Source organism: Zophobas morio, unplaced genomic scaffold, assembly GCF_036711695.1.
Source record: "Zophobas morio isolate AGI-343-1 ecotype UQ-CSIRO unplaced genomic scaffold, CSIRO_AGI_Zmor_V1 ptg000023l, whole genome shotgun sequence".
NCBI classification, from domain to species: domain Eukaryota; kingdom Metazoa; phylum Arthropoda; class Insecta; order Coleoptera; family Tenebrionidae; genus Zophobas; species Zophobas morio.
In genome coordinates, this window is record NW_026972128.1 from 1,137,782 (window position 1) to 1,163,402 (window position 25,621).

General features: G+C 33.1%; 1 protein-coding gene across 6 annotated transcripts in view; it reads left to right on the forward strand.

Annotated features, from left to right (window-relative positions):
* LOC135134452 (orexin receptor type 2-like) overlaps nt 1–25,621 on the forward strand; it is a 185,637-nt gene that overhangs the window by 88,022 nt on the left and 71,994 nt on the right. For all 6 annotated transcript variants that reach the window (XR_010281312.1, XR_010281313.1, XM_064063133.1 and 3 more), the window contains 2 exons: nt 10,795–10,937; nt 19,836–20,174. Coding sequence is in view for 4 of the 6 variants with exons in the window: in XM_064063133.1 (XP_063919203.1) it covers nt 10,795–10,937; nt 19,836–20,174 (482 nt within the window). In the remaining 2 variants the exon portion in view is untranslated. The remainder of the gene's footprint in view (nt 1–10,794; nt 10,938–19,835; nt 20,175–25,621) is intronic.

Below are 25,621 nucleotides of genomic sequence, written 5' to 3' on the forward strand. Positions count from 1 at the left end.
TTAAAACCCAAGCAAATGCACCGTGAAAACAAAGCATTTGCACCACTGGAGCTAAATTGGCAAGACCCAAGTTAAGTTAGTAACACATACAATATACAGTACAAAATTCCTCAATTACAAAAGTTACAATATACAAATTTCTCCACGTTTGCCAAGTTACAATTTACAAATTTCTCCACGGTTGCCAACAAAGAGCGATGACTCTGCTCGCTCGTTGCTGTTGCCCAGCAAGAACCAAACAATACGAGGAGGTCTGGAGTGCGTCTTGCCATTAAAAGAGAGGACTAGGGTTTGCTAGCATGGGTGAAGGACACCGTATTTTGTAAATTTGGACGCCGTAGTTTAAAAATGATGCATACGGTATTTTGTGAATTATGAACGCTGCACTTTGTATATTCCAAAGAAGTACTTTATCAGTCCTGAATGCATGTTATTAACAACATATTTAAAAAAAAATCGGGCATTTTTGGAAAAATATCCACTTTCCTGCGTGTTCACAGCACGTAACACAAAACATTTTCGCTAATATTTATTAACAATAAATTAGAAATTCGCGAACACGTGCTACTTTTAAGCCAAAACAGAGCTCCAGTGTTGCTGCTACCAGACCGGAATCAAAACTAAACACAGAGGATGGAAAAAATGACCTTTTATCAGGTAGCTCACGTGACAGTGACGTCATCGTACGTCACGATGAGATTGCAAAAATTATTTTTCATATTTTAGATCAGAAATTGTACATTTTCGGGGTTAATTTAACAATGTTTAAACAAACTAATTGGTTTTTGCTAACCTCGTATTCTTAGGAAGATGGATTTCGGTTTAATTATCATATATTGATAGTTATCATATTTGAACATTATGAATTCTATTAATTATGTTTAAATTTTATTTAATTATATCGCGAAAATGTATAGCTTTGACCCACCAACTTCAATCGTTTCGAAAATTTATCCAAAATGTAAACATTGTCGACCAAACGAATCACGGAATCCGATAAATTAAAACTGAAGTCTTACTTACCCTGTTTTCGGTCTTTTTCGGAAAAATATTCATTTTCGTCCGTGTTCACAGCACTAACACAACAAATTTTCCTTAATATGTTAATACATATTATTATTATTATATTATTAATATAATAAAATTGAAATTCGCTAAAACGCTCCACTTTTACGCCAAAATGACGCGACGATCTTGCCGCCATCAAACAGAAATTAATACTGAACACAAAGGACCGTAAAACGTGACCTTTATACAGGTAGCTCACGTGACATTGACGTCATCGTACGTCACGATGAGATTGCAAAAATTATTTTTCATATTTTGGCCGGGAAAATGCACATTTTAGGGGATAATTTAACATTGTTTAAACAAATTGATTTGTTTTTAATAATTTCGGGTTTGTAGGAAAACGAGTTTCGGTTTAATTATCGTATATTGATGCTTATCATATTTAAACATTATAAATGATATTAATTATGTTTAAAATTTATTTATTTATATCGTGAAAATGTATAGCTTTGATCAACCGATTTCAATCGTTTCGAAAATGTCCCCAAAATTTAAACAAAGTCGAGTGAACTAATCACGGAATCCGATAAATTAAAATTGAAGTCGTACTTACCCTGTTTTCCGCCTTTTTCGGAAAAATATCCATTTTCGTTCGTGTTCACAGCACTAACACAACATATTTTCCGTAATATGTATTAATAATAAACTAGAAATTCACTAAAACGTTCCACTTTTACGCCAAAATGAAGCGACGATCTTGCCGCCATCAAACAGAAATTAATACTGAACACAAAGGACCGAAAAACGTGACGTTTATACAGGTAGCACAGGTGACAGTGACGTCATCGTACGTCACGATGAGATTGCAAAAATTATTTTTCATATTTTGGCCGGGAAAATGCACATTTTCGGGGATAATTTAACATTGTTTAAACAAATTGATTTGTTTTTAATAACTTCGGGCTTGTAGGACGAGTTTCGGCTTAATTATCGTATATTGATGCTTATAATATTTAAACATTATAAATGATATTAATTATGTTTAAAATTTATTTATTTATATCGTGAAAATGTATAGCTTTGATCAACCGATTTCAATCGTTTAGAAAATTTTCCCAAAATTTAAACATAGTCGACCGAACGAATCACGGAATCCGATAAATTAAAACTGAACTCGAACTTACCCTGTTTTCGGTCCTTTTCAGAAAAATATCCATTTTAATAAATAAGAAATTCGTGAAAGGAGCCCTACTTTTAAGCCAAAACGGACTCTGATGTTGCTACCACCAAACCAAAATCAAAAGTAAACGCAGAGGACCGAAAAATGTGACCTTTTATCAGGTAGCTCACGTGACAGTGACGTCATCGTACGTCACTATGAGATTGCAAAAATTATTTTTCATATTTTAGATAAGAAATTGTACATTTTCGGGGTTAATTTAACAATGTTTAAACAAACTAATTTGTTTTTGCTAACCTCGTGTTCTTAGGAAAATGGTTTTCGGTTTAATTATTATATATTAATAGTTATCATATTTAAACATTATGAATTATATTAATTATGTTTCAATTTTATTTAATTATATCGCGAAAATGTATAGCTTTGACCCACCAACTTCAATCGTTTCGAAAATTTTTCCAAAACTTAAACATTGTCGAATAAACGAATCACGGAATCCGATAAATTAAAACTGAGTCGTACTTACCTCGTTTTCGGTCCTTTTCGGAAAAATATCCATTTTCGTTCGCGTTCACAGCACTAACACAATATATTTTCCATAATATTTATTAATAATAAAGTAGAAATTCGCTAAAACGCTCCACTTTTACGCCAAAATGAAGCGACGATCTTGCCGCCATCAAACAGAAATTAATACTGAACACAAAGGACCGCGAAACGTGACCTTCGGACAGGTAGCTCAGGTGACAGTGACGTCATCGTACATCACGATGAGATTGCAAAAATTATTTTTCATATTTTGGCCGGGAAAATGCACATTTTCGGGGATAATTTAATAATGTTTAAACAAATTGATTTGTTTTTAATAATTTCGGGCTTTTAGGACAACGAGTTTCGCTTTAATTATCATATATATTTATGCTTATCTTATTTAAACATTATAAGTGATATTAATTATGTTTAAAATTTATTAATTTATATTATGCAAATGTATAGCTTTGATCAACCGACTTCAATCGTTTCGAAAATTTTCCCAAAATTTAAACATTGTCGAGTGAAGGAATCACGGAATCCGATAAATTAAAACTGAAGTCGTAAGATAATTAGCTTTTATTTATGCATAAATTGTGCAGTGCGTTCTTTCTAACACTGACCATAGAGATTCCCAACTCAAGGTGTATACCCCATACTAACTGATATTTTGGTGACTCGATTTTTGCCTTGATGGTTGAACACTGTCACTGTTTTCCGTTTTTGTTGTATCGAGATACTACTTGAGCATCAACTGTTACCTACTGAAGTATTAGCATCATCTAGAAAAACTAGAAATATTTTGATTTGATATTCGAGTAGATACTTCGTATTTCGAGTATGAGCATCTACTGAGTTTTATTTATATCAACCATTGTCAAAAATTTGATCGAACGTTGTTTCGACAGAACTTCCTTCGCACCAAAAGTATAATGAAACATATTCAGCATTTTCGAGTTGAGTCTTTTCTTCACACAATTTTGTGATGACCTACTCAACATTTACGATCAACACGTATACCACCTTGGATTGGTGCAGTGTAATACTAAAAATAACTGTATTGTATTCCCAAAATTATCTTAACAATTTACCATGCTTACAATAACTTTAAAACGTCTGCAAGATCTCAAAGAATTCATTTCTTCAACTCTTGAGTTATTCTCTAAAATAAATTGACTGATCCATACATTTTTTGGAGTCACTGTAAAAACAAATCTAAAAAATATGAATGCAATGATAAATTACGAAAATATACTGATGATGTTTTGCACATTTTAGATAGGATTTGTTCGGCAAAATCTTGAGATGACGTCATCAAGTTTTTGGGCTTGATAAACAGATATATTTTGATTAAAAACCTACCATGTCAAACAGTAACTTCAAAACGTCTGCAATATTTCAAAATTCAGTTTTGCAATTCTTGATTCAATCAATAAAATAAATTGACTCAGGATTAATTTTTTTGAGGCACCCCCTATAAGCAAAACTAAAAAATATGAATGGAATGATAAATCACAAGCATAGTCTCATCCTATTTTGGACATTTTAGATAGGATTCATTTGGCAAAAGTTTGGGCTGACGTCATCAATTTTTTGGAGGAAGTAAATATATTTTGAATAAAAATTTATTATGCTTAAAGCATTCGGTTTTGCAGATTCAAAATTAAATTTTAGGTGAAACGAAGTTCACCGGGTCAGCTAGTATATTTATATATACAGGGTGCCGCATTCAAGTCTGGATATAGGGAATTAACATGGGAATTGGTTTTTATTTTATGATATCTCCCCAGATCACTTTAAAGCTATTATTGAGTGATGCATTTGTGGAGGTCGAAGAGGGCTATCGGCCAGTATTTTTTTCAAATCGTTTCATCGCGCTCATTCACTGTAAAAAGGTTTTAAAAATCGTATTTTGAAATTCGCGCCCGATCCGATTTGTCACGAAATGTTCCGTCGCACCGTCGCATCGAAGTTCGGGGATCGCGTCTTTGGAATATCCATGCAAAATTCAAATGTCAAAGTGAAATTAGAAATTATTCTCAGAAATCAACGAACAACTCAAACTGAATTATTTTATCCAGTGTGATGATTATTGTAGGACAAATTAAGCGGAATAAATGCACAAATTGATCCATTCATTCGTCATAGTGCGCGACCCCGTCAAACGAGCCATCTCGAACTACACTCAGACCGTATCCAAAAAGCCCGAGATGAAGACTTCGAGCATCTGGTCTTCCTCAAAACCCCATCGGCAGGATTGTAACATGTCCTGGGAGCCCTCAAGCTAGGAATGTACTCGCGCTGCCTCACTCAGTAATCACTGAACGACTCAAATTGAATTATTTTATCCAATATGACGATTATTGTAGGTCAATTTAAACGGAATAAATGCACAAGCTGCACAGAATATTTTATTAGGTTATGTTGCTGGTGCTGGTCGAGTCTTTATTACTAAAATCTCATTAAAATCCCATGTTCTACTGCGATTAGATGAAAAAGCGAGGGCCCGCTTTTCTTATTGTGTGATGATAAGATTTACCATCAAAATAGCTGGCGCTTTTGAAGAGAACCTTTTAATGAACCATTTAGATAACTACAAATAACAAAACTTAACAACTGTTGATGAATGAAGTAATGAAATATTGTACGAATCTGGAGAAGTATTGCACTATTTTCAAGAATTGCTCAGAATGACTGCTCTCAGCAGCTGTACAGTAAGTAAGCCGATCTTCAAAACTTCTACGCGTGTTGATCAGCATTTGCGTTGCAATCTGAAGACAATATTTGCTGGACTGCTTGTTTCAGAGCGTCTCTATTTGTATAGCTGGTATTGTTTGAATACAGATGGTCATGAAGAAATCTCAAAAGAAAAAATTCCCAGGGATTTAGATCCGGCGAATGCACAGACCAATGGGGCGGTGCAAACTTTCCATTCCAACATTGCGGGAAAATACTGGTTCAAATAAACGACATTTATGCGAGCTATATGGCTGGAGATTTGGTCCTAGATGTAAAAGACTTATTGCAGATGCCGCACCCTTCGAGTAGTTGCTGAGCTAGCATATTGTCCCACTTCTGAGCATTCAAACTAGATTCGATGAAAAAAGGTGCAATGAGATGATGTCCTAGAAGCCCCAGTTATACACTGACAGTTGCACGCCATTGATAACGATAGTCATGGACCACGTGAGGATTGTGTTATGCTCAAATTTGATCGTTCTGACGATTATAACTTCCGCTGACCAAATGAACATTCGTCAGTAAAACAAATGTTCCTCAACAACTCTCCATCAGTCTGGATTCTCTTACGCATTCCTTCGTAAAACTCCCTACGTGGGAAGTAGTCCTCAGGCTTCAATTTTTTGTCATGATGCTTTTTGAAACTCTTCTATCCCATCTCTTTAAGATCCCTAGAAAACGTTGTGCCCACCTGATTTTACTGACTTTTTATCACCTTTGAAAATAAATGTAACTTTGTTTTGTGAAATATTATTTTTATTTTTGTTGTTGTTAACACAATAAACTAATAAAACAGTAACACAAAAGTTTCTGAATCCAAAAACACATTCGTAATAGAGAAAAATACTTTAAAATGTTGATGAGTCAATGTTCTACATTTCTCTCTCAAAAATTTCTTGTAACGAACATGCTTCCAGGTGGCAAAAATTCCAGCCCTGCTTAACGAATGTAAACCCAATTGACTTCCAATCTTTAGTGATTCGAAAAAAAAGTGTGAAATTTTCCCAAATTACCTACTAATTAAATTAACCGTTGAAGAACAAGCAGGCCCTCGCTTTTTCATCTAATCGCAGTAGAACATAGCATAACCTAATAAAATATTTTGTACAGTTTGTGCATTTATTCCGTTTAAACTGACCTACAATAACCATCACACTGGATAAAATAATTCAGTTTGAGTTGTTCGTTGATTTCTGAGAATAATTTCTAATTTCACTTTGACATTTGAATTTTGCATGGATATTTCAAAGACGCGATCGCCGAACTTCGACGGTGCGACGGAACATTTCGTGACAAATCGGATCGGGCGCGAATTTCAAAATACGATTTTTAAAACCTTTTTACAGTGAATGAGCGCGATGTAACGATTTGAAAAAAATACTGGCCGATAGCCCTCTTCGACCTCTACAAAGGCATCACTCAATAATAGCTTTAAAGTGATCTGGGGAGATATCATAAAATAAAAAAACCAATTCACATGTTAATTCCCTATATCCAGACTTGGATGCGGCACCCTGTATACAAACTTTGCTCGTTTAATAGTATAAGATATTGTTATTATTACATTACATTTGTCAGTTTTTGACATTTATCAATGTGGTGTGTAATCACCGACTTTCTAAATCTTTTCCAAGAATGACTCAATTAGAAATTATGTTGCTCGCCCCATATGTCTTAAAGGTCTTTAAAAATATTTTTTTAAACTTTAAACTTGTCCAATGTTCCAAAATACGATAGTAGGAAAAATAGTGCGGGTAATTCATGCTCATGCAAAAAAGACACTTACACAACTGTCCTATAATATTTCAGCGACATTTCGTTGAAGCGCCGCGACACGTTATTGCTACATGAATTTTACAGAATCTCGTACCTGGGAAAAATTGTAGGTTTCCATGTCGTAGTAAATGCAATGCTGCAAACATTTCTATTTCCATCAGAAGTAAGCCACCGCGTCAAGATGCGAAGTAATTTTTCAAACCTTTTGGTTTTGCGTTTCCTCTATACATTCCAATATGTTCAACTGTCAGCGCCTCAAGATGTATCCCGAGCAAGTATTGAAAACGCCAATTTATTTTTTCTTTTATTTGTCTCGTCTTTTAACTGTAAACACGCCGCTAGTTGTATCTGTTGTATATTCTGAACGTGGACAAGTAATTAAGCGTAATTCGCTTGTAGTTCGCAGAACAGTTATTCGTATCTCCTGGGCATTTTATGCTGTGTACGTGCATTGAACTTTATTATTTAGACAAAAAGATTCTACAAAATGCTGTGTTTTCTGGATGCTCATCGAACGTAATGAGCGAAAAGTTCTCCTGTGAGTTTTCACTGAATCGTAAAAAACTATGTAAAAATGTCTTTTGTGTTAAACATGTGCAGCCATTCGGATTTTTGCACATTCATACATAATGCAAAACAAAACGTTCGTTGGCAACAAAATATTTGCCCGATTTGTAACTTGTGTGGATATATTTTTAAAAATGCTAATGGAAGCCTCAATAAAGGGCAATTTAAATTAAGATGTTAATATTTTCTATTGATTAGTTGATTGGTTTACCGTGGTAAATAAATTAGAGTATTTCCAGTGTTGCTGAATGGAATTTCCGCAAATAGTGAAAAGCTTTACATAAAAAGTCGCTTTTCGCCCCGAGCGAGTAGTCGACTTAACGACTTCCCGAAACGTATAAAAACTACCATACCAAAATAATGATTTTAAAAATAAATTTCGTGGCTTACTAGACGACTTTTTTCAATCCTACCCACGTTGTCATATGGTAAAATGAAAATAGTAAAGCAAAGGTGAAGAAAATTGGGTAAAAAGGGTAAATTAAAGGTGAAACTAGAAAACGGTTTCATTGGTTAAAGTTGTAAACAATTGTATATACGTATGTTAAAGTAAAGTGACTAAAATGTTGTATAAATTTTAAACTTCCATGTTTATTATTTGAATGAAAAGCATTTGCAAGCATTAATAAAAAATATTCTTGCATATGATATCCTTTTTACTAAGGAAGTAATGGATACTTCCATGCCTTCTCAACTTTTCATGGCCATTGAAAGATGAAAAAATAGGTCTTCCGTTTCCGTCTGTCTATCTACTGTGTCGGTATTTATTAGACAGATAAGCTGCGAAACTACCACACCGATTGCACTGGTCTACAACAAAAAATCGTCAAGAGAATAAATACATTGGACATGCTAATTCTAAATCTGCAATTAGTTTTTCTCTGGTACGTCACATTATCCAGATGATCGACAAGACTCTAATAATAGGCGGCGTTCATATCTTGGAAATATTACAATCGTTACATTTTTGGCAAAAATATGACCATGTTGAAGACCTGCATGAAATTTTCGTTTAAGTTTTGGTTAACTCATAGCTGGACCAATTTTGTCGAATCTTATGCCTTGCGATGATGATGGTAATGATTTGTTTGGCATAAATACCTTATTTTTATAATTCTCTGATTACAAAGATTTTGAAAAAATTATACGTGTTAGTAGAAAAAAAATGGTCAAAGGTTACTTCCACAGAACTTCCCTCGCCCCTAAAGTACAATTTTTTTAAGTTAAAATACAGATATGTGTGAATGTTAAAATAAATGTAAAGAAGCGTGCTGCGCGAGTCTTCCAAATGAGCTATTCCTTCCAAAATGATGTGATGTGACACTTATATCTGTCAATTTAGATGCAATGGGTGCAATGATGGAATGTAATACTAATGATAACAATACTCAGTCCACCCAAATTTTCGGGAAAATGGAATACGCCGTCCCTGATAAATAAAATAAATTGGCTCATTCATTAATTTTTATGAGTCACCCTGTATAAGTAGTTCAAAAACTTTTAATGCAATGAGAAATTACAAGTATAGGCTCATCATAATTTTAAACATTTTGAATAAAATTTATTACCGCTTCTTTGAAAAATGATAAAATTAGATTTTGCGATGTTTATTTTGTGATAACCTCTATAAAGTAAAAACCAGAGGTATACATATCTCGTGGCAGCTCCTGAGCTGTGGGGATGCAAATTGCAAAGGTTTGTGCAAATTGCAAAGTACGGACAATGTAAAATACGATCGCGGCCAGAAAATCTTGGACGTCATTTTCCTGGCATTTTGAAAATTTGATGTCGTCCATGCTTTATTGTCACTTTGATATTTGAAGTTTAAAAGAAGATTTGTCACATTTGTCACGTCGCATTCAATGTTAGCATGCCTGCAGCGTCAAAAATGACAAAACTAAAAAATAAGGTTACAATACTTAAAGGTGTTTCACATTTTGTGACAGAGGAATGATACTGACGCCCAAAATTTTCTGGCCGCGACTGTATAGGTATTAAAAGTAGATAACCAATGAGAAAAAATGACCTCTCAGCAATAATAACAAGATTTAACTTCAAGTGTTGACAGACAAACAGACAGAGGGAAAGAGGAGACCTATTTCTAGTTCGAGAAAAAATAAAAGTAAGGAGTCGGCCAATAGACTCGATTACTTCCTTAGCTTACGCTGGGAAAGTAAAAATCTAAAAGCAGAAATGACTAGATTAAGAACATATATTTTCATTTCTTTTCATACAAAGTTTCATTTTATAGGCCAGTGTTTTTGTCAAGTTTTATATGTTATATCTTAGGAATGTCGTGTAGATGCTAAAAAGCTAACCAAAATTTGTTTGATCATCCCTACCAACAATTTGATGATGTCATCTTAAAATCTTGAATGTATGTAAATGTTTATTAAATTTTGTAAAGTAATATACTCGATAGTTTATGAAACCGCTTTGATTGTTAACCCTAGGTAAAGTTCCTTTATTATATTTGGATAAATTATTATAAAGAAATGCTAACCCTAGACATCCAGATTTTCTCAAAAAAAATTCAGTTTGAATAACAATTCGTGCAACACACATAAACATTATAGTAGCGAGTGTATCTTTAAGTTTCTCTTAATTACAGATATTTTATTATCTTAATCGAACAATAAGTTTCTATGCTATACAACTACTAAACCTAAAGCGAAATTTTATGATGCTCTCCCAAGTACAGTTTATTTACATTTCTAATTTTAAATTCGGTAACTTACATGAAAGATATAAGAAGTAGATCTTTACGTATCATATACATCACAAAGTTCTAAAAAATATTATTGCAAAAGCAGTAAAATCTAATAACATTTTTTTTCAATAAATTTCAAAATCTATCAAAGAAAAATAAATTATAATTCCATTTTGTTACCCTCTTCGTTAAGAACGAATTCCTGCGGCATCCCTCACTCTAACCGCCGACTTCGGTTTTCTCTAAGCTTTGCATCTTCTTACTTCTATTTTTGTTTCAGCGTTACGAACTACTTCCTCGTAAATCTGTCTGCGGCGGACTTGTTGGTGACTCTTGTGTGCATGCCAAATGCAGCGTACCGTGCATACACCTCCATTTACAGTTTAGGCGAATACACATGCAAGATATCAGCGTACTTCCAAGGTAAGGACTTCTAAATTCTGTGTATACACCAATGAGTCCACAACACGAAATATCAGTCGCCCGTTTCAGAAGTGAGAGCAATAAAACTCTCTTTGATAAACCGAATTAGCATTTCAGTTAGAGTTAAACCGATTATATGCAAATAAATGGAAATGTAAGAAAGCCGGCGAAATATGTCTGAAATAAGAGTAGAATTCTAATTTATCATTTTCAGCCAAACGTTCATCAATAGCTGTATAGCTAGCTGATCCAATCAAATAATTCCCTCGAAAACGAGCCATCTAACGTGCAATATAAAACCCGTTCAGCGATACAGACAACAATTTGAATCGTCAATAAACAAACACAATGTCGAAAATGGTTTCAATATTTTCCGCATGAAAGGGCACATGAAACAGAAATTGCTGCTTTAGTGAATCACACCAATCATACGACGACGTACAGTTACCGTCATTATTTCTAGAATCAGTTCATATTTCATCTCGAATTGACAACATCGCGTATGTTTTTATCAGTAGACTAAAGTCTCTTGCTCGTTTATGGATAGAGGCAAAGACAAATGGTGTCAAGTCTGAACAATTATGCCATGGCTGAAGGAAATAAATTTCTTTCCTGATGAACCGAAAAAATCGACGTGACTTTTAAGGGTCTCCAGAAAGGCGTGATGTACATATTAAACGACTGAAAGCACTTCGGTTAAAAGTCCTTTTAAAGGATATCGAAAACAAAGACTATTGAGTTTAGATTATACGGGAAAGATGCTCGGTAAAGAATTGAATGGCTTCGGAAAAGTACTCAGGATGAAAGACAAAAGGGGTGCAATGAAAACCTCTTATTCTATAAAATATTGGCAGAGAGTATCAAAGAGTGGGCATATTGCTAAAGTCCAGAATTAACGATACATAGTTAATTATTTACATCAAGTTTAGTGAAAATGCTTTTTTGTAAACACAGTTTACAACTAAGTAGGTATTTCCAATATTTTCAGCTGGAAAATTTTGTGATGTTTTTGTTAATATACGCTAAATAACACTCGAACGGTCTGGGATGTATGTTCTTTGTAATGAATGCGAAATGTAAATTTCTGATGATACTGGACCAGGAGTTTATACTGCCACATTATTGGCAGATTCGTTTAAAAATGCAAAATAGTATTTTTTGTCTTGCGCGATAAAAGTAAAATTATTAAGGTTGCCTCATCAATAATTAGAAGTTAATTTATTCAAGATCTCAAAGCTTTGAAGTTGCAAATTCAAAAGCATCACAGTCCAGAGATTCTAAATATAAATAACTTTGCACGTATGATAATAAATGCATTAACTACAGTTGTCAAACTTATGTATACGAATTACCATTCTTGCATTTCTAAGATACATAGTAATAAATTAATACGAGTATTAAACAGTGCAGTTAGCTATATTGCTACGAAGCTTAGAACATTTTGTTACACATATGTTACTTTCGCATTTCAATAGTTACAAAAATAACCAATTTAAATTTCACAACTTAATACTTTTAGTTTCTGCCACTGTAGTATTTTCTTCCGTCCACAACACAAGCTGACAGTTTTTGAAGAAATAATATTGCCAATAATATACTTGTTGTTTGCTGGAAACAAATTTTCTCAGGTATGTTTTTTTGGACAATTTTATTTGGAACAATTTATCTAAGATTCATCTACGTTTCGAGATAAATATATAATAATGTGCCAATAATATACTGAAAAATTGGTCGAAAATCGTTTCGACAGAACTTCCCTCGCTCCTGAAATTTCGAAATTATCTGTATAATAAATATCGACACAGATAACAGACCACAGAAGACACGGAATTGGCGACCTATTTTTTCGCTCTATGGGTCATGAAACGTCCAAAAAACATGAAAGTGGCGATTTATCGGATGGGTCCTATTGCAAAACCTCCTTAGCTTAAAACTTAAAGTAAAAAATAATAAAGCCCGATTTATAGATTGACGTCCGCTGGTCTGACGCTACCGCTATCGGACGCGAAAACGTTGACGCCGCCGACAATTCAGATTCGTACGTTTGTTAATGTACGCAGGCGTACTCGAGTGACATCTGTTAAATCAAGTGTCAACCTAAAAGCAATAATTATTTACCTCAGTAGATATTATTTTGTTAAAATAAAAACTTTTCCGATATTTATAACGTTGCTACCTTGAACGCTCCAAAACAAAAGAATTTGTTTCACTGTGCGATGTGCGTCACGCCATGTGATCCTGCAAGAAGGTTTAAAGACTACAGAATTTGCTTTATTAGCATTAAATATTAATTCATATGATCTAGGGCTAATTTAAATATATTAATCAATTAATTAATAAACTTCTGCTCAAATCTGGATGAGAGGTTCTAAATCTTTGACATACAATTGTGCGTCGTAAGAAAACCGTGTTTAAATATTTAAACTTTATAAGAAATTCTGGAGATTATAGATTCTTATGTTGCTATCACTATTGCAAAACTGACATTTTCATTGTCCTACTGTGTTCAAGTTAACTTAAAAGTTTTAATACATAACCTTGGCAATGCACATGCAGTGAACACCTTTCCTCGCGTCTAATTAATGCACGACTAAATGCACACTAAATGCATTCAGCATCCCTGTTCAGCATCGTGTAGTTTCACCGTGAGATTAAAAAATTCGATCTGATTGGCTTAAGGACGGTAGGCGTTGGTGCCTCCGCTGACGCTTTGATAAAGCACTGATGACTATTGTCTTACTCAAAAACATATTAGCACCACTGACTAATCATACTGAAGATATCCGTCTATGTGAGGCATGCCTCCGTCTGAAGCTGGCCTACACGGCGATGATCAGCGCTTATTCCTGTCTCAAGCGCGTACTTCAAAATATGTTACCAAGACGCGTTTTAATAAATCACAGTGTTCCATAAAAGTTATTTGCTATATCTTTAAAATATATTTGAAGTTAACAGATATTAAAACAAAAACTAATAGTCAATTTTTCCAGGGGAGGCACTGCCTCCCCTGCCTCCCCTGACGAGCCGCCACTGGTGGCTACTATACGCAAGGAGTGTTTCATAAATTATGTCAGTGAAATATGCATTACCAGTATCTGATGTTCCGTGCTCTCTTCTGGTCATATCACTGTATCAGATTCACAGAAAAAATATTGTATATTTATTGCAATAATATACCTATTCTAAATAAGGTATAACCTCTCCACCTCTATACCAAATTAATTAAGATGTCACATACATTTGTTTTTCTAAGATTTTTCAAAACAACCATATTTAAAGAGTTTTCTTAACTTCTGTTAGGGAATGGTTGCTTTAAAAAATTTCAAACACATTCAATATAACGTCAAAAACGTTTTTGCCCTCCCGGGACCAAAGTGGCTCTTTTTGGCACCAGGGATAAAAAGTGTTTCCATAACAACCAAACACTTTTTAATTTAAAGTGGTAATATAAACACATCGATAAATTCAAAATGGCTCGTCTTATTTACACCTATAGCTTTATTGGTTACCCGACAAAGCTTACTATTGAGATTGATGATAGGTGATTTAAAATATTTTTCTTCCAATTTAAAATTTAGTATCTTTAGTCCCTAGAGGGCAAAAAATATTATATACACCACAAGACTAAAGTGCGATGTAATCGGTCGCTAACGCTCTGGCACTAATCTCCACTTTCAGGATTACATCGTGCACTTTAGTCTCATGGTATATAATATACTATTCACAGGTTGTAAAGTACATAAAGACGCGCTTTTCTATTTCCGCTTGTCTATCGTTTGATATATAACTGTTGGTTATTTTCTTTTTCTTCTTGTTTCTTTTTTTTGTACTATTGATCCAGCCTTACTTTTAACTTTATGTGTAAATTTTTTGAAACATTAAAAGATGAAAAACTATACAAGGTGATTTCGAAATATATGCAATAATTTTAACCACGGCATTACGTAACGTAGGAGGGTGGAAATATAGAAAAAACAAATTAAAAATCGAAGGGGGTAAAACCCCCATAAACCACCCTCGATACGAAGACACTGATTCACCTTGTAAACAGAGGTGGAAAAACTTTCGAATAAAACCGGCTTTCTGCTGCTTATCATTCGTTCATTCATGCATTCATTCATCGTTAAAGGTCAGTGCGAAAGATTTTTGGTAATGCTTCATGGTGATCGACTTTTGATTCTGATGATGATGACTGGCCCTTTTCGTGTTTTTGCACGTTTCTTATCATTCACTTTTTTGGTTCTTGATCCAAGTCGTTCTGTGCTATTAATTGAAAGAAGCAGGTCAAGGAACACTACCAGCGGCGTGTATAACAATTTATATTTAATTTCAAATAATTTTTTCTTGACATTGCTGTCACTTAGGACCGTGAATTTTACACTGTGACATAATCGTATTGTGAGACTGTGACAGACATCTAGATTTTGAAAAAAAAAATAAAACGTACATAACATTTTGCCATTTAAGTTTTAAACTGTAAAATCGAATGCTCTCTTGCAAATTATTTAAGGTCATTGTAAGCTTTGTAAATCGTTAATGAAAATTTGTCCGTTTATCCCCTCCTAAAAAATTCTGTCTAAAATATGCAAAATATTATTAAGTTATACTTGTAGTTTATGAGTGCATACATTTTTTTTAGAATTACTTCTATAGGACGAGTCAAAAAAATTTATGAATGAGGGAATTAATTTTTAAGACCCACCACTGACCCGGAAATGACCGGCATTCAGGCAAGACTTCTATCATTACGGGTACTAAGACCAAGTAATGATATGCATTGATTAAATTAACAGAACAACTTTCGAGATTCTAGAATTACAGCATACAAATTAGTCTGATGAAATTTCTGTATGGAATACTTTTATTACTAGGATTATACAGCACCTATTCAAACTGCTAAAATGTTAATGACGTCATCAGAAAATTTTATTATGAATAATTTTTTGAAGAAGCTGTATTTGTTCGCTTGTACTTCAGGGGCGAACGAAGTTCTATCTGAATAACTTTGGACCAATTTTTTTGTTGTAGCAACTACCTTGATTTAATACTGAAAAAATAAGTTTATTTTATTGATCTCTTTTAGAGAGTTAATGACACCATAGCACAAATTTATTAAATAAATGTTTATTTAAAAGTGTGGTTCGAAATTCAGTACTGTTTGCGGTTAGTAATACATATTTATTTTTTAAAATTGTTTATACAGGATGTTAAAGTAATTAATAATGTAGGCGTTATCATGAAAAAATAAACATTTTGATTATCGTAAAGCTCATTGTGCCGATGAAGCATAACATAACTTTTTTTTTATGACAACCGTTATAAGTTAAAATAGAGATTCATGTGGACTGTTAAAGTAAGGTAAAGAAGCATGCTATGTAGTGGCGTAGATAAATAACATTCCAGCAGCCCCTGCGTCACGGATCGCATAGTCCACCATGAGAAATATATTAAAAGCAATGCAATGCAATTATTTATATTTGCGCATCGAAAGAATGCGACGATTAAGCAGGAGGCAAGTTGTCTGATTTGAATGATTGTGTCTGCTCAAAACTGAGGAGGCCATTAAACTTATTAATTTAGCTACAGTGGAGCAAAATGTTCTGAATATTGTTTTAGATGACTACCTAGCTGTTATTATAATTCTATTAAATTCAGGCGCGCAACGTTACTGTATTCTCAAATTTTCGAGAAAATGGGATGAATCGTTCTTGAATTGATTAATACAAAAAATTATAACTTATGAGTCAATCGGACCAGCGACCTAAGAGTTGATAATTTAACATTTTTACAGCACAACCGTCGAGTTTACCACACGTCAGTGCTGTATTACCGGTGTAAAATATAATTTTACAATTTGAATTTTTACCGACAAATATGGATACCTAAGGTAAAAAAATCATGGCGGATCCACAAACTAGAAGTATATATATATAGTATAAAATTTAAATGGCGTTTATAAAAAAAATAAGGCAACGCCATCAAATTGTTGCTGGCCATAATAGCCAACTTTTGGTTAGCGCTTTATCTTTTACGCGATATTCCTAACGTATACATATATAAAAGTTGACAACAATCTGTCTGGTAAAAAACGAGGCAGACGACAGACAGACGAAAACGGGGAATCAATTTTTTTGTGTTCTAGGGGTCATGATGCGTCGAGAAAACATGAAAATAGCTAGTTGCCCGATCGACCCTATTACAATACTTCTTAGGTTACACTGGAGAAGTAAAAATTGTTGGAATTTACTTTACGGTTATGTATTAGTTATTACTTATTCTACATTATACCGAACAGATTCTGCTGCAAGGATGTAGTTGTGCGTCCTTATTCTGGTTTCAGTTGCATGTAAAATTTAAACTGGATTTTATTATAATAAAAAACTTAAAAATGCTTCATCTCAAAATTTTTGATACAAAATAGAGAATTCAAGGACGATTTTTAAGCCCCTTCAATAATAATAATAATAATAACAATAATAATAGTAGAAACATGTATAAATATTCAGAATTTTGTAGGCAGAGATGAGTTAAAAGCTCCTCAAAAAAGAGAAAAAGATAATAATTAGTTATTGTATAACAGCAAGGACATGTTGTTACAATATAACATGGGTGCTACTATTTTTAGAAACTGACAACAGGATTAGCAGATCATAATCTTGAGTTTGAAATACATATTACCAAATATGGTGCGATCAGAAATAAAATAAAATAAAACAAAGACTTAGGGTGATACAATTTCCCTCAATGTGACATATGTTAGTTTCAACATAACCTTTAATGAATTGTATAATGTAATTGTACTCGTATAATGAATTGTATTTATTTTGTCACTGGATTAACGTAACTCAATTCTGCGGACTTATTTAAATTTTGACACTGACAGGTGACAGAAGGAGCGATGTGTCGGTTGTAGATACGGTAATATGACTCATACATTTGGTCGCACAGTCAACTCTAAATTGTTTTTATTTTCAATCGCACGATATTAATTCTGATTATAATTCTACAACGTAATATTTTGTTTCATACATAATAAAAAATTAATTTGAAGTAATGATTTATTCGCTGGCCACGTACTTCAGGACGTAATAAACCCGTCCACATTAATATTCTCATTATCACCAATAAAGAATTCTTATTCTTTTTTCCATTTGGAACCCCGAATAGACAACCTTCACGCAAAAAAAAAATAATTAGAACACACCACTGATTCATTAATGAGATTCACCCTTATTATCCGAAAAATAATTGAATAAAGCTACTTCTTCCTCCCGGGCCTCGAGTTCTTTATTAAATTAGAAACTTACTCAAGGTGGTGGCTACTTTAATACTGAATGCATCCATTAATTGATTGCCAATTTGGTAATTAACTCTTACGCAACTTTAATGACGACGCGTGACAAATTTACCAAATGCGACCTATGGAACATTAATTCATTAACTTCCTGCGGACAGAATTTTTAAAATCCATTACTTACCTTGCTCATATCTGCAAATCTAATTAAAAAAAAATAACTAAGCAAAAAATAGCTTATTTCTTAATATACAGTGCATCTTTTTTAAAAGTGGTCATAGGAATTCCCATGTTAAATTTTAGACGCCATGTTATCTTTTGTTAGGGTGAAAACCCGGAGATGATTTTTGCGGATAAAATAGCCTTATTTAGGGTTCTACTTTAATTTACACTGCAACTTTTTTCAATAATTTGTTAATGTGTGCTTTAAAAAATAAAAATTATTTTAATTAAAAAATTTTGATATGTCATAGAAGGTTTTGATTTATCATTTTAACTTGTCATTTTTGACAGCATAATTTTATTTTAATCATTAAATACCTTTTTCCAATTTCTACTAATAAAATGCTCATTATGTATGTTAAATCTCGCAATTAAAACAATAGTTTAATCGAAAGGATGAATAAAATGTTTATAGCAACACTTTATTCACAGTTCACACTGTCACTGACAACACGAATAAAGTAAAAAATCTAAAAATTCGCACTACCACTGAAATTTTCGTTGCTATGGATGTGTGAATATTCAACTAAAATTTGCAACGCTTGATAGTCCACCTCCTGTAAAACAATCCTAATGAAAGTCCAGGCACATCCTTTGAATTTGACCGTGACGAAAGTACAGGCAGCTTAGGTAATTTACCTTCTTTATGTTCATCATATTAGTAATAGTACAATTAATACTTATGTATATGGATTACCTAAATAATAAATTTTTTGAAAAATTTTGTGAAATTGGAAAAAATCTTGTATGATACACGTGAATAAACGCATTTTATCCACTCAAAAACATATTTAGAAAAGGAAACAGAATGATGGAATTCAAACATAAATGAAGAAAATAAAAGATAATTTCACTGAAATTGCATTTTTAATGTCCACGATCGAAAAAAAACCTATGTTTATAACTCTGCCATAAAATTTTCAAAATGTGCTTTTGCTGGGTATGGAACGATGTGGGAAGGGTTGGTGGGAATGCTGCAGCAAAATTTTGCGCAGTTTCTTTGTTGTCGGTAAGGCTTTAATGTATCCATCAGTGACCATTTGTACTTTTTCTTTAATTGTGTGCTGCGGCATGTTGACGAATTTCGGTCACTACAAACCAGTAATCGAACGAGTAATCAAATTTTAGAAACGTTAGGTAAATATCTGTTTTTACATGGCTGCCTACAATATTACCGACAAAAGTACCCAAATTACGTCCAGTAAAAATTTCAACTTTGAATCTTTACTCGGAGATAAGTTAACATGGGAATCCCTATGGCCACTTTTAAAAAAGATGCACTGCATAATATATTAAATGAAATGAATATGTAAACGTAGTTGAAGGGATTTTACTAACACAACTTTTAGTATTTGAAACTTCTAAAAAAGCTAATTTTCCAGGTGTGTCCGTGGCATCCAGTATTTTCACCATAACTGCCATGGCTTTGGATCGCTACCTAGCGATCACCAGACCCTTCGGTTTCATCTACCGCTGCTTCAACAGAAGGACGACCATCATGGTCATCTTAGTGTTATGGCTTTTGTCTTTCTTGCTCTTCTTGCCCATCCTCATGGTGGTTGTTACTTGGAAGGTGCCAGATATACCTTTTCAGAACAGGACTCTATATGTTGACCTCTACTTCTGCGGGGAAAACTGGAACATCTACTTCGGGGATGTTGCAAACGAGATGCGTCTGGCTTTTGGAATCACCTGGTTTATCTTCATGTTTGTCGTTCCAGGTAATAACAATAAAAAGAAGTTAAAGATTGTAATTAGAACATTTTGTTTAATTTGTTACCGCGCAGTTCTTACTGTTCTGATAATAGAATGGGTAATAAAGAAGACTAAGTATGCCACATTCGCCAAGAACGGGATAAAATTGAGATTAATGTGAGGGCGGATCAACCCTTGAACGAATCATTTGCGCATTTTCATACTGTGTTTAGCTAAACTACACAGTATGAAAATAAACGTTTAAATATTGCTGCATTATGTTATTTGTTACAATTGATGTTTCCGTATTGATTTAAAACGTGTAAATTTATCTGAAACGTCACCCTTAAATTCCAAAAAAGACAGTCGAGAACGGTAATCGTGCTCCATTTATCCGCTTTATACGAGAGTATGTTATATTTTTAGTATCTTCGTGTGATAACAATAAAAGGTGTAATTCTTGTCATGATGACGACTGCAGATGTAGATAACCTTAGGGCCGATTGCATAAACGCAAATCAAATTTAATCTCTGATTAAGAACAATTGTAACTATGAAAATAACAATCGTTACTTATTATATACTTACTTACTGTGGAAATACCATAATAAGAGCTTAATCTTCAATTGTCCTACTTACTTTCATAATAGGTGTACAAAAAGGAGAAGCTGCTCTCTAACAGTATGAATTTCACTAAGAAAACACCGAAAATGACATTAAGTGAAAATGTCAAACTTATGAAAATAATTAAATTAATGAACAAACAACAAAGGAAAAGTGATAACAACAAAACCGACGTACAATGACCGACGAGAATGTGATCACGAGACCTGCGGCTTGAAGTCTACACAACCGTATATGGAGTGGAACAGCAACTTCCAGGTTGAAGCTGTGTAATCCACGATGCGGTTGCTCAATACAACAACAATTAAATCTGACGCTGAATATTAATTTGGTCGATGTGATTACAATTCTTGCACTACAACATGGACTTATGGTCTTAGAACTTCGTATGAGAAGATTTCAATTAAATTGTGATAACTAAAAAAGTTTTTCTTCAAAGCAAACTATAGCATATGATTTAAACCTAAAAGTACTACATTTCTAGCTCTTCTAATTTTTATTGTTACGAGTACATGGATTTTATTTGTTTGCTTACTTCAACGACAGAACTTGCAGTCCCGCTCCTTTTGTACATTTTTGTTTTAATAACATTATAGCTTTTCAATTGGACGAAGTTGTGGTGCTTTTTGCTGGCGGGAAGTATAAGGCATTTGACACCTATTTCACACGTCAGGCCAAAAGACATGATTACCATCAGAATACAGCTTATACAAGGTACAGATCAAACGCTTTTTTAACCACTCATTGCTGTACATTTCAGCATTTATAGAAATTCCAGACGGCACAATATATGCGGACCCTCTTCTCTGATATTGTAAGCCACAACAAAACTTTCTTTGAAAATTTTGTGTGACGCTTAAAACGTACCTCTGCGTCAACTGAAAGATTTTCTTTATAATAATAATCTGTATGTCCAGCATAATCGCCTTCGTCTGAGGTACAAAAGAATTCACCGTCTACCACAATAAAACGGTCATTTGACGGTTTCGTTCTTTTAATATTTTATGTACATAATCTGACCAATTTTGGATATTCTGGCTATGTTTTTTGTTTGGCTGAGAACCCCTATAACTGTAACAATAACTATAACTATAAAGTATTTCTTTTCTTTTCGGACATTTTTCGAGCCTTTCAACAGGATTCTTGCTTACGGCTGGGTTGTTCTCCCTTTCCTACTGTTTCAGTAATATTATATATGAAACTTTACTTTACAAAGTGATTGACAGTATACTTTTGTTTTTTTTTCCAACCTGTTATTAGAACAACTATCTATATCAATAATTATCGAAAAATTAAATAACAAATACAAAGTCTAACGTCCTAGTAGTCCATAATTGTTTAGATTCTCAGTTGATAATAGTTACAAGAGCGGCGTATCCAAAAATGAAATTTAAGTGATTTATTAAGTTGCATGTTAATTTTGGGAGACGTCATATTTTTTTAACCATTTTTTGTACTACATAGATACTAAGTTGAGAATGCATCGCTTTACATATTATATTTATTTTGGCGGTGGCTTTATTTTTTTATTATTTCTTTAATTAATTTATCGATATCTACAGGCGACTCCAATCTCAAGAGAATTTATCCATATCATAAAGACCAAACTTTATATTTTGCTTGGAAGAAAATTTTTCAAGTTGTAAACAGCTTTAAGGATCTAAGCAGCTGCATCCGCGACAAAAAGCAAAACTTTATCTGAAAAACTGAAACTAAAAAGACGTTTTAAATTGTCATATGCTAGAGCGGTAATCGCTTCGAACTTAGTTTTATCTAAAAGTTTCGATAGCGTGATGGGCTCGGGACAATGGGTTTTAAAGCAGCAAATACTATATTTTGTGGTTGCTCTTTTAATACCTTGATACTAGCGGTCGGTAGCATCATGAACACTAATCCATGGTGATTCATTTTAATAAACGTAATAAACCAGATTGCAAGTATTTTCCGAAATGACATCTTGCATGAAAGAAAGTTTTAAATTTTATTCTTGCGTTATTTAGGAATTACATGAAGACAAAAAAGAGAGGTAAAAGAGTGTTTTTTCTACAACTTTTCCTTTTAATTGAATACCGTTTATTTAAAATTATGTGTAAAAATATCTCTGTATTAAAAACTCATCACCGCTCGGTATATTCGTCTTTTAACTGTAATTTTATCTAAATAATTTATCTTACAAAATAAAAAATTGACATAACCCTTTCCAAGTGTTGACTTACGCGGAAGCTTGAGAATATTTGATTCCAAAAAATGTCGCAATGTAGGATTTTCCAATTTACGTATAGGAATAGTTGCGAATATAAAGATCAGTAAAGAATTCAGCATAACTCTTGTCCGGCGCCAAACAATGGCCAGAGTTAGCATTAGCTTTTCTGTAAATATCTAAATTCAATGTGCAAAGATTTTACAATGCATCGTACGTCGTTCTCTAGTAATTTCCACATAAACTGCATGTCGTGCAACCCAGTAGTAAACACTCTCTTTAATCCATTATGTATTATATTTCCCTGCTCGGTAAAGGTACTAGTTCAAGTAACACACACAACATAAAGGCACAAAGGAACTCAATAATATGTTAACAAACACTCAAAGGTCAGACATCTTGGGTTTTTCACATATATCTACCAAAGGAACAGATTTTGCATTGTTAATAATTCAGCTCCTATCTAAAATTATTCCTGGGACAAATTCATGTTTTGATTGAACAAAACAAAGTTCGCGAATCTGTAAGTTTTTTTCTTAACTCATTCTTTTAAAAGCTCAAACTTAACAAGTAGCTTTTGGCCACAATTTTTGGAATTTTCAAAATTATCACAATAATAAAATAACAGCTAAAGATATTAAAAAGTTGAAATACTTATATGTATATTTAGAATATGCAACAATGAATCAGCATTAGGCACCTTTAATTATTATTACATCAATGAATCTAGCTTCTTAATAGTTTGATGGTCATCACACAAATTGGGTTAGGAAAACGACTATTTCATTTCACTTTCAAGATTATTTTCCAGTCAAGTAATGATCAGTCGTAGCATTAATCATTATAAATATTATCAGTGAAAATACAAGTGTTTTTCTAATTTAGTAAATAAACCTTATTTATTTATTTAGTGAGTTATTTGCTTGAAAGATCTTGTAGATGATTCTTTTGAACATTTTCTTCTTCTCCTAAAATTGCCACAGTCACTTTCTTTAATCAAATGCAAAGGTTAACTCCTGAAACATCGATAATGATATCAAACTTCCTGCATAGCAATGTCCCATATATTGTTCCAAACTTGTTAACTGTAAATAAGAAGCTACGAATTTTGCTACTGCCTAATGTGTTTTTATTCACAGGCTACCTGTAATTTGTCCGCTGCAGTGGAAACTTCACATTTTCAGAGAATTTTCCTTTAATATTTCCAGTTGCCACAAGAAACTCTCGTCCAATCTTTGTTTTGATGGCGTTCAATCAATCTAATATAAAAACCGTTTCTTTCGTCCTCATATGTTTTCCGCAACCAAGTTCATTAGTTCCGCTCTTTGACAATCACCACCCAGTCCAATAATCGGTATTACTTTATGAAGACTATTAAAAGAATTATTTTAACTTATCACATTTAGGATGCCTCAACAGCACCGGATTGCCTTGAAAAGAACTGTCGGGAAGTTGAGAGAATCTATTAATTCTCCTGGTCTCAATGTGCTTTTAAAAATTTGGAAACGTAAAATTTGGCGATCGCTCATCATAAAACGTACATTACTAATAGACTGGAATAATTATTTCGCGACAACAATTTTTAGATTTTGAATTGAACAGCAATGAATAATGTATTAATGATGAAGCCATATTGAAATTCTTCCAACTAAATATTTTCAAGTTTTATTACACTTTTAACAGAATATTGCTGGATTTTATTTAATATTATTTTATTTTTATTTTATATATTAAATTTTACGTCCGAAGAAAAAAAGATTAAAACAAAAAAAAAACAAATATTTTATATTAAGATTCTTGGTAAACAAAGAGTAAAATAAACAAAGAACTGTATTAATTATCTCCAATCAGAATATAACGCTATTTAAGAGTCCGTTATAAAAACAGTAAATCCCGCTTAATATGTATATTGTACGTTCCAAGAGACGTTCCCCTTTCGAGCTAAAAATAATGACGTGCAAGGAATTTCCATATGTCAGTTTATTCTTGAGATATTCCATTGGGAATTCTATACGAAATCTGATGTTTACCACTAAAATAATAAAAATCAAATTTCTTTAGACAATCAATGTCAGTAAAAAGCAGCATTATTGTAAGGGCAGTTTTACACGTCACAGTAGGTACCAAAAAATTTAAATCATGTTAGAAATTTAGCAAGAAAAATATTTTACATTTTGATGGTAAAATAAAACTTCGCACTTTACCGTCAAAAAAAATATAGAATATTTTTCTTGCAAAATTTTCTAATATTAATTTTGGTAGTAATTTTTGTGATTTTCGGAGTAATTCTGTGACATGTAAAACGGCTCTAATAAGTCAACTAAAATGTTCGATAATAATACCGTTAAAAGTATGAGTTTGTTCTCGTCATTAAAAAGTCTAGCGTGCCATAAAACTTGTAAAGTTTTAAACAGTATTTAAAGCGATAGTAAATCGATCACCAAATTAATCCTGAGGTTAAACTCTAAATTCACCTTGGCAGCTTACTCCAAACTTTCAGTTCAGTCACAGTGCATTTAGTGACTTTACGTGGTGACACTTATGCATGCGCTACTGCTTCAATTAGTGGTGGCTGTCATGCTAAATAAAGTGCAGATAATCATTTGCTAAAAGGCGCAGTTGTCTGGAATGCAAGTTACTGTTAAAAAT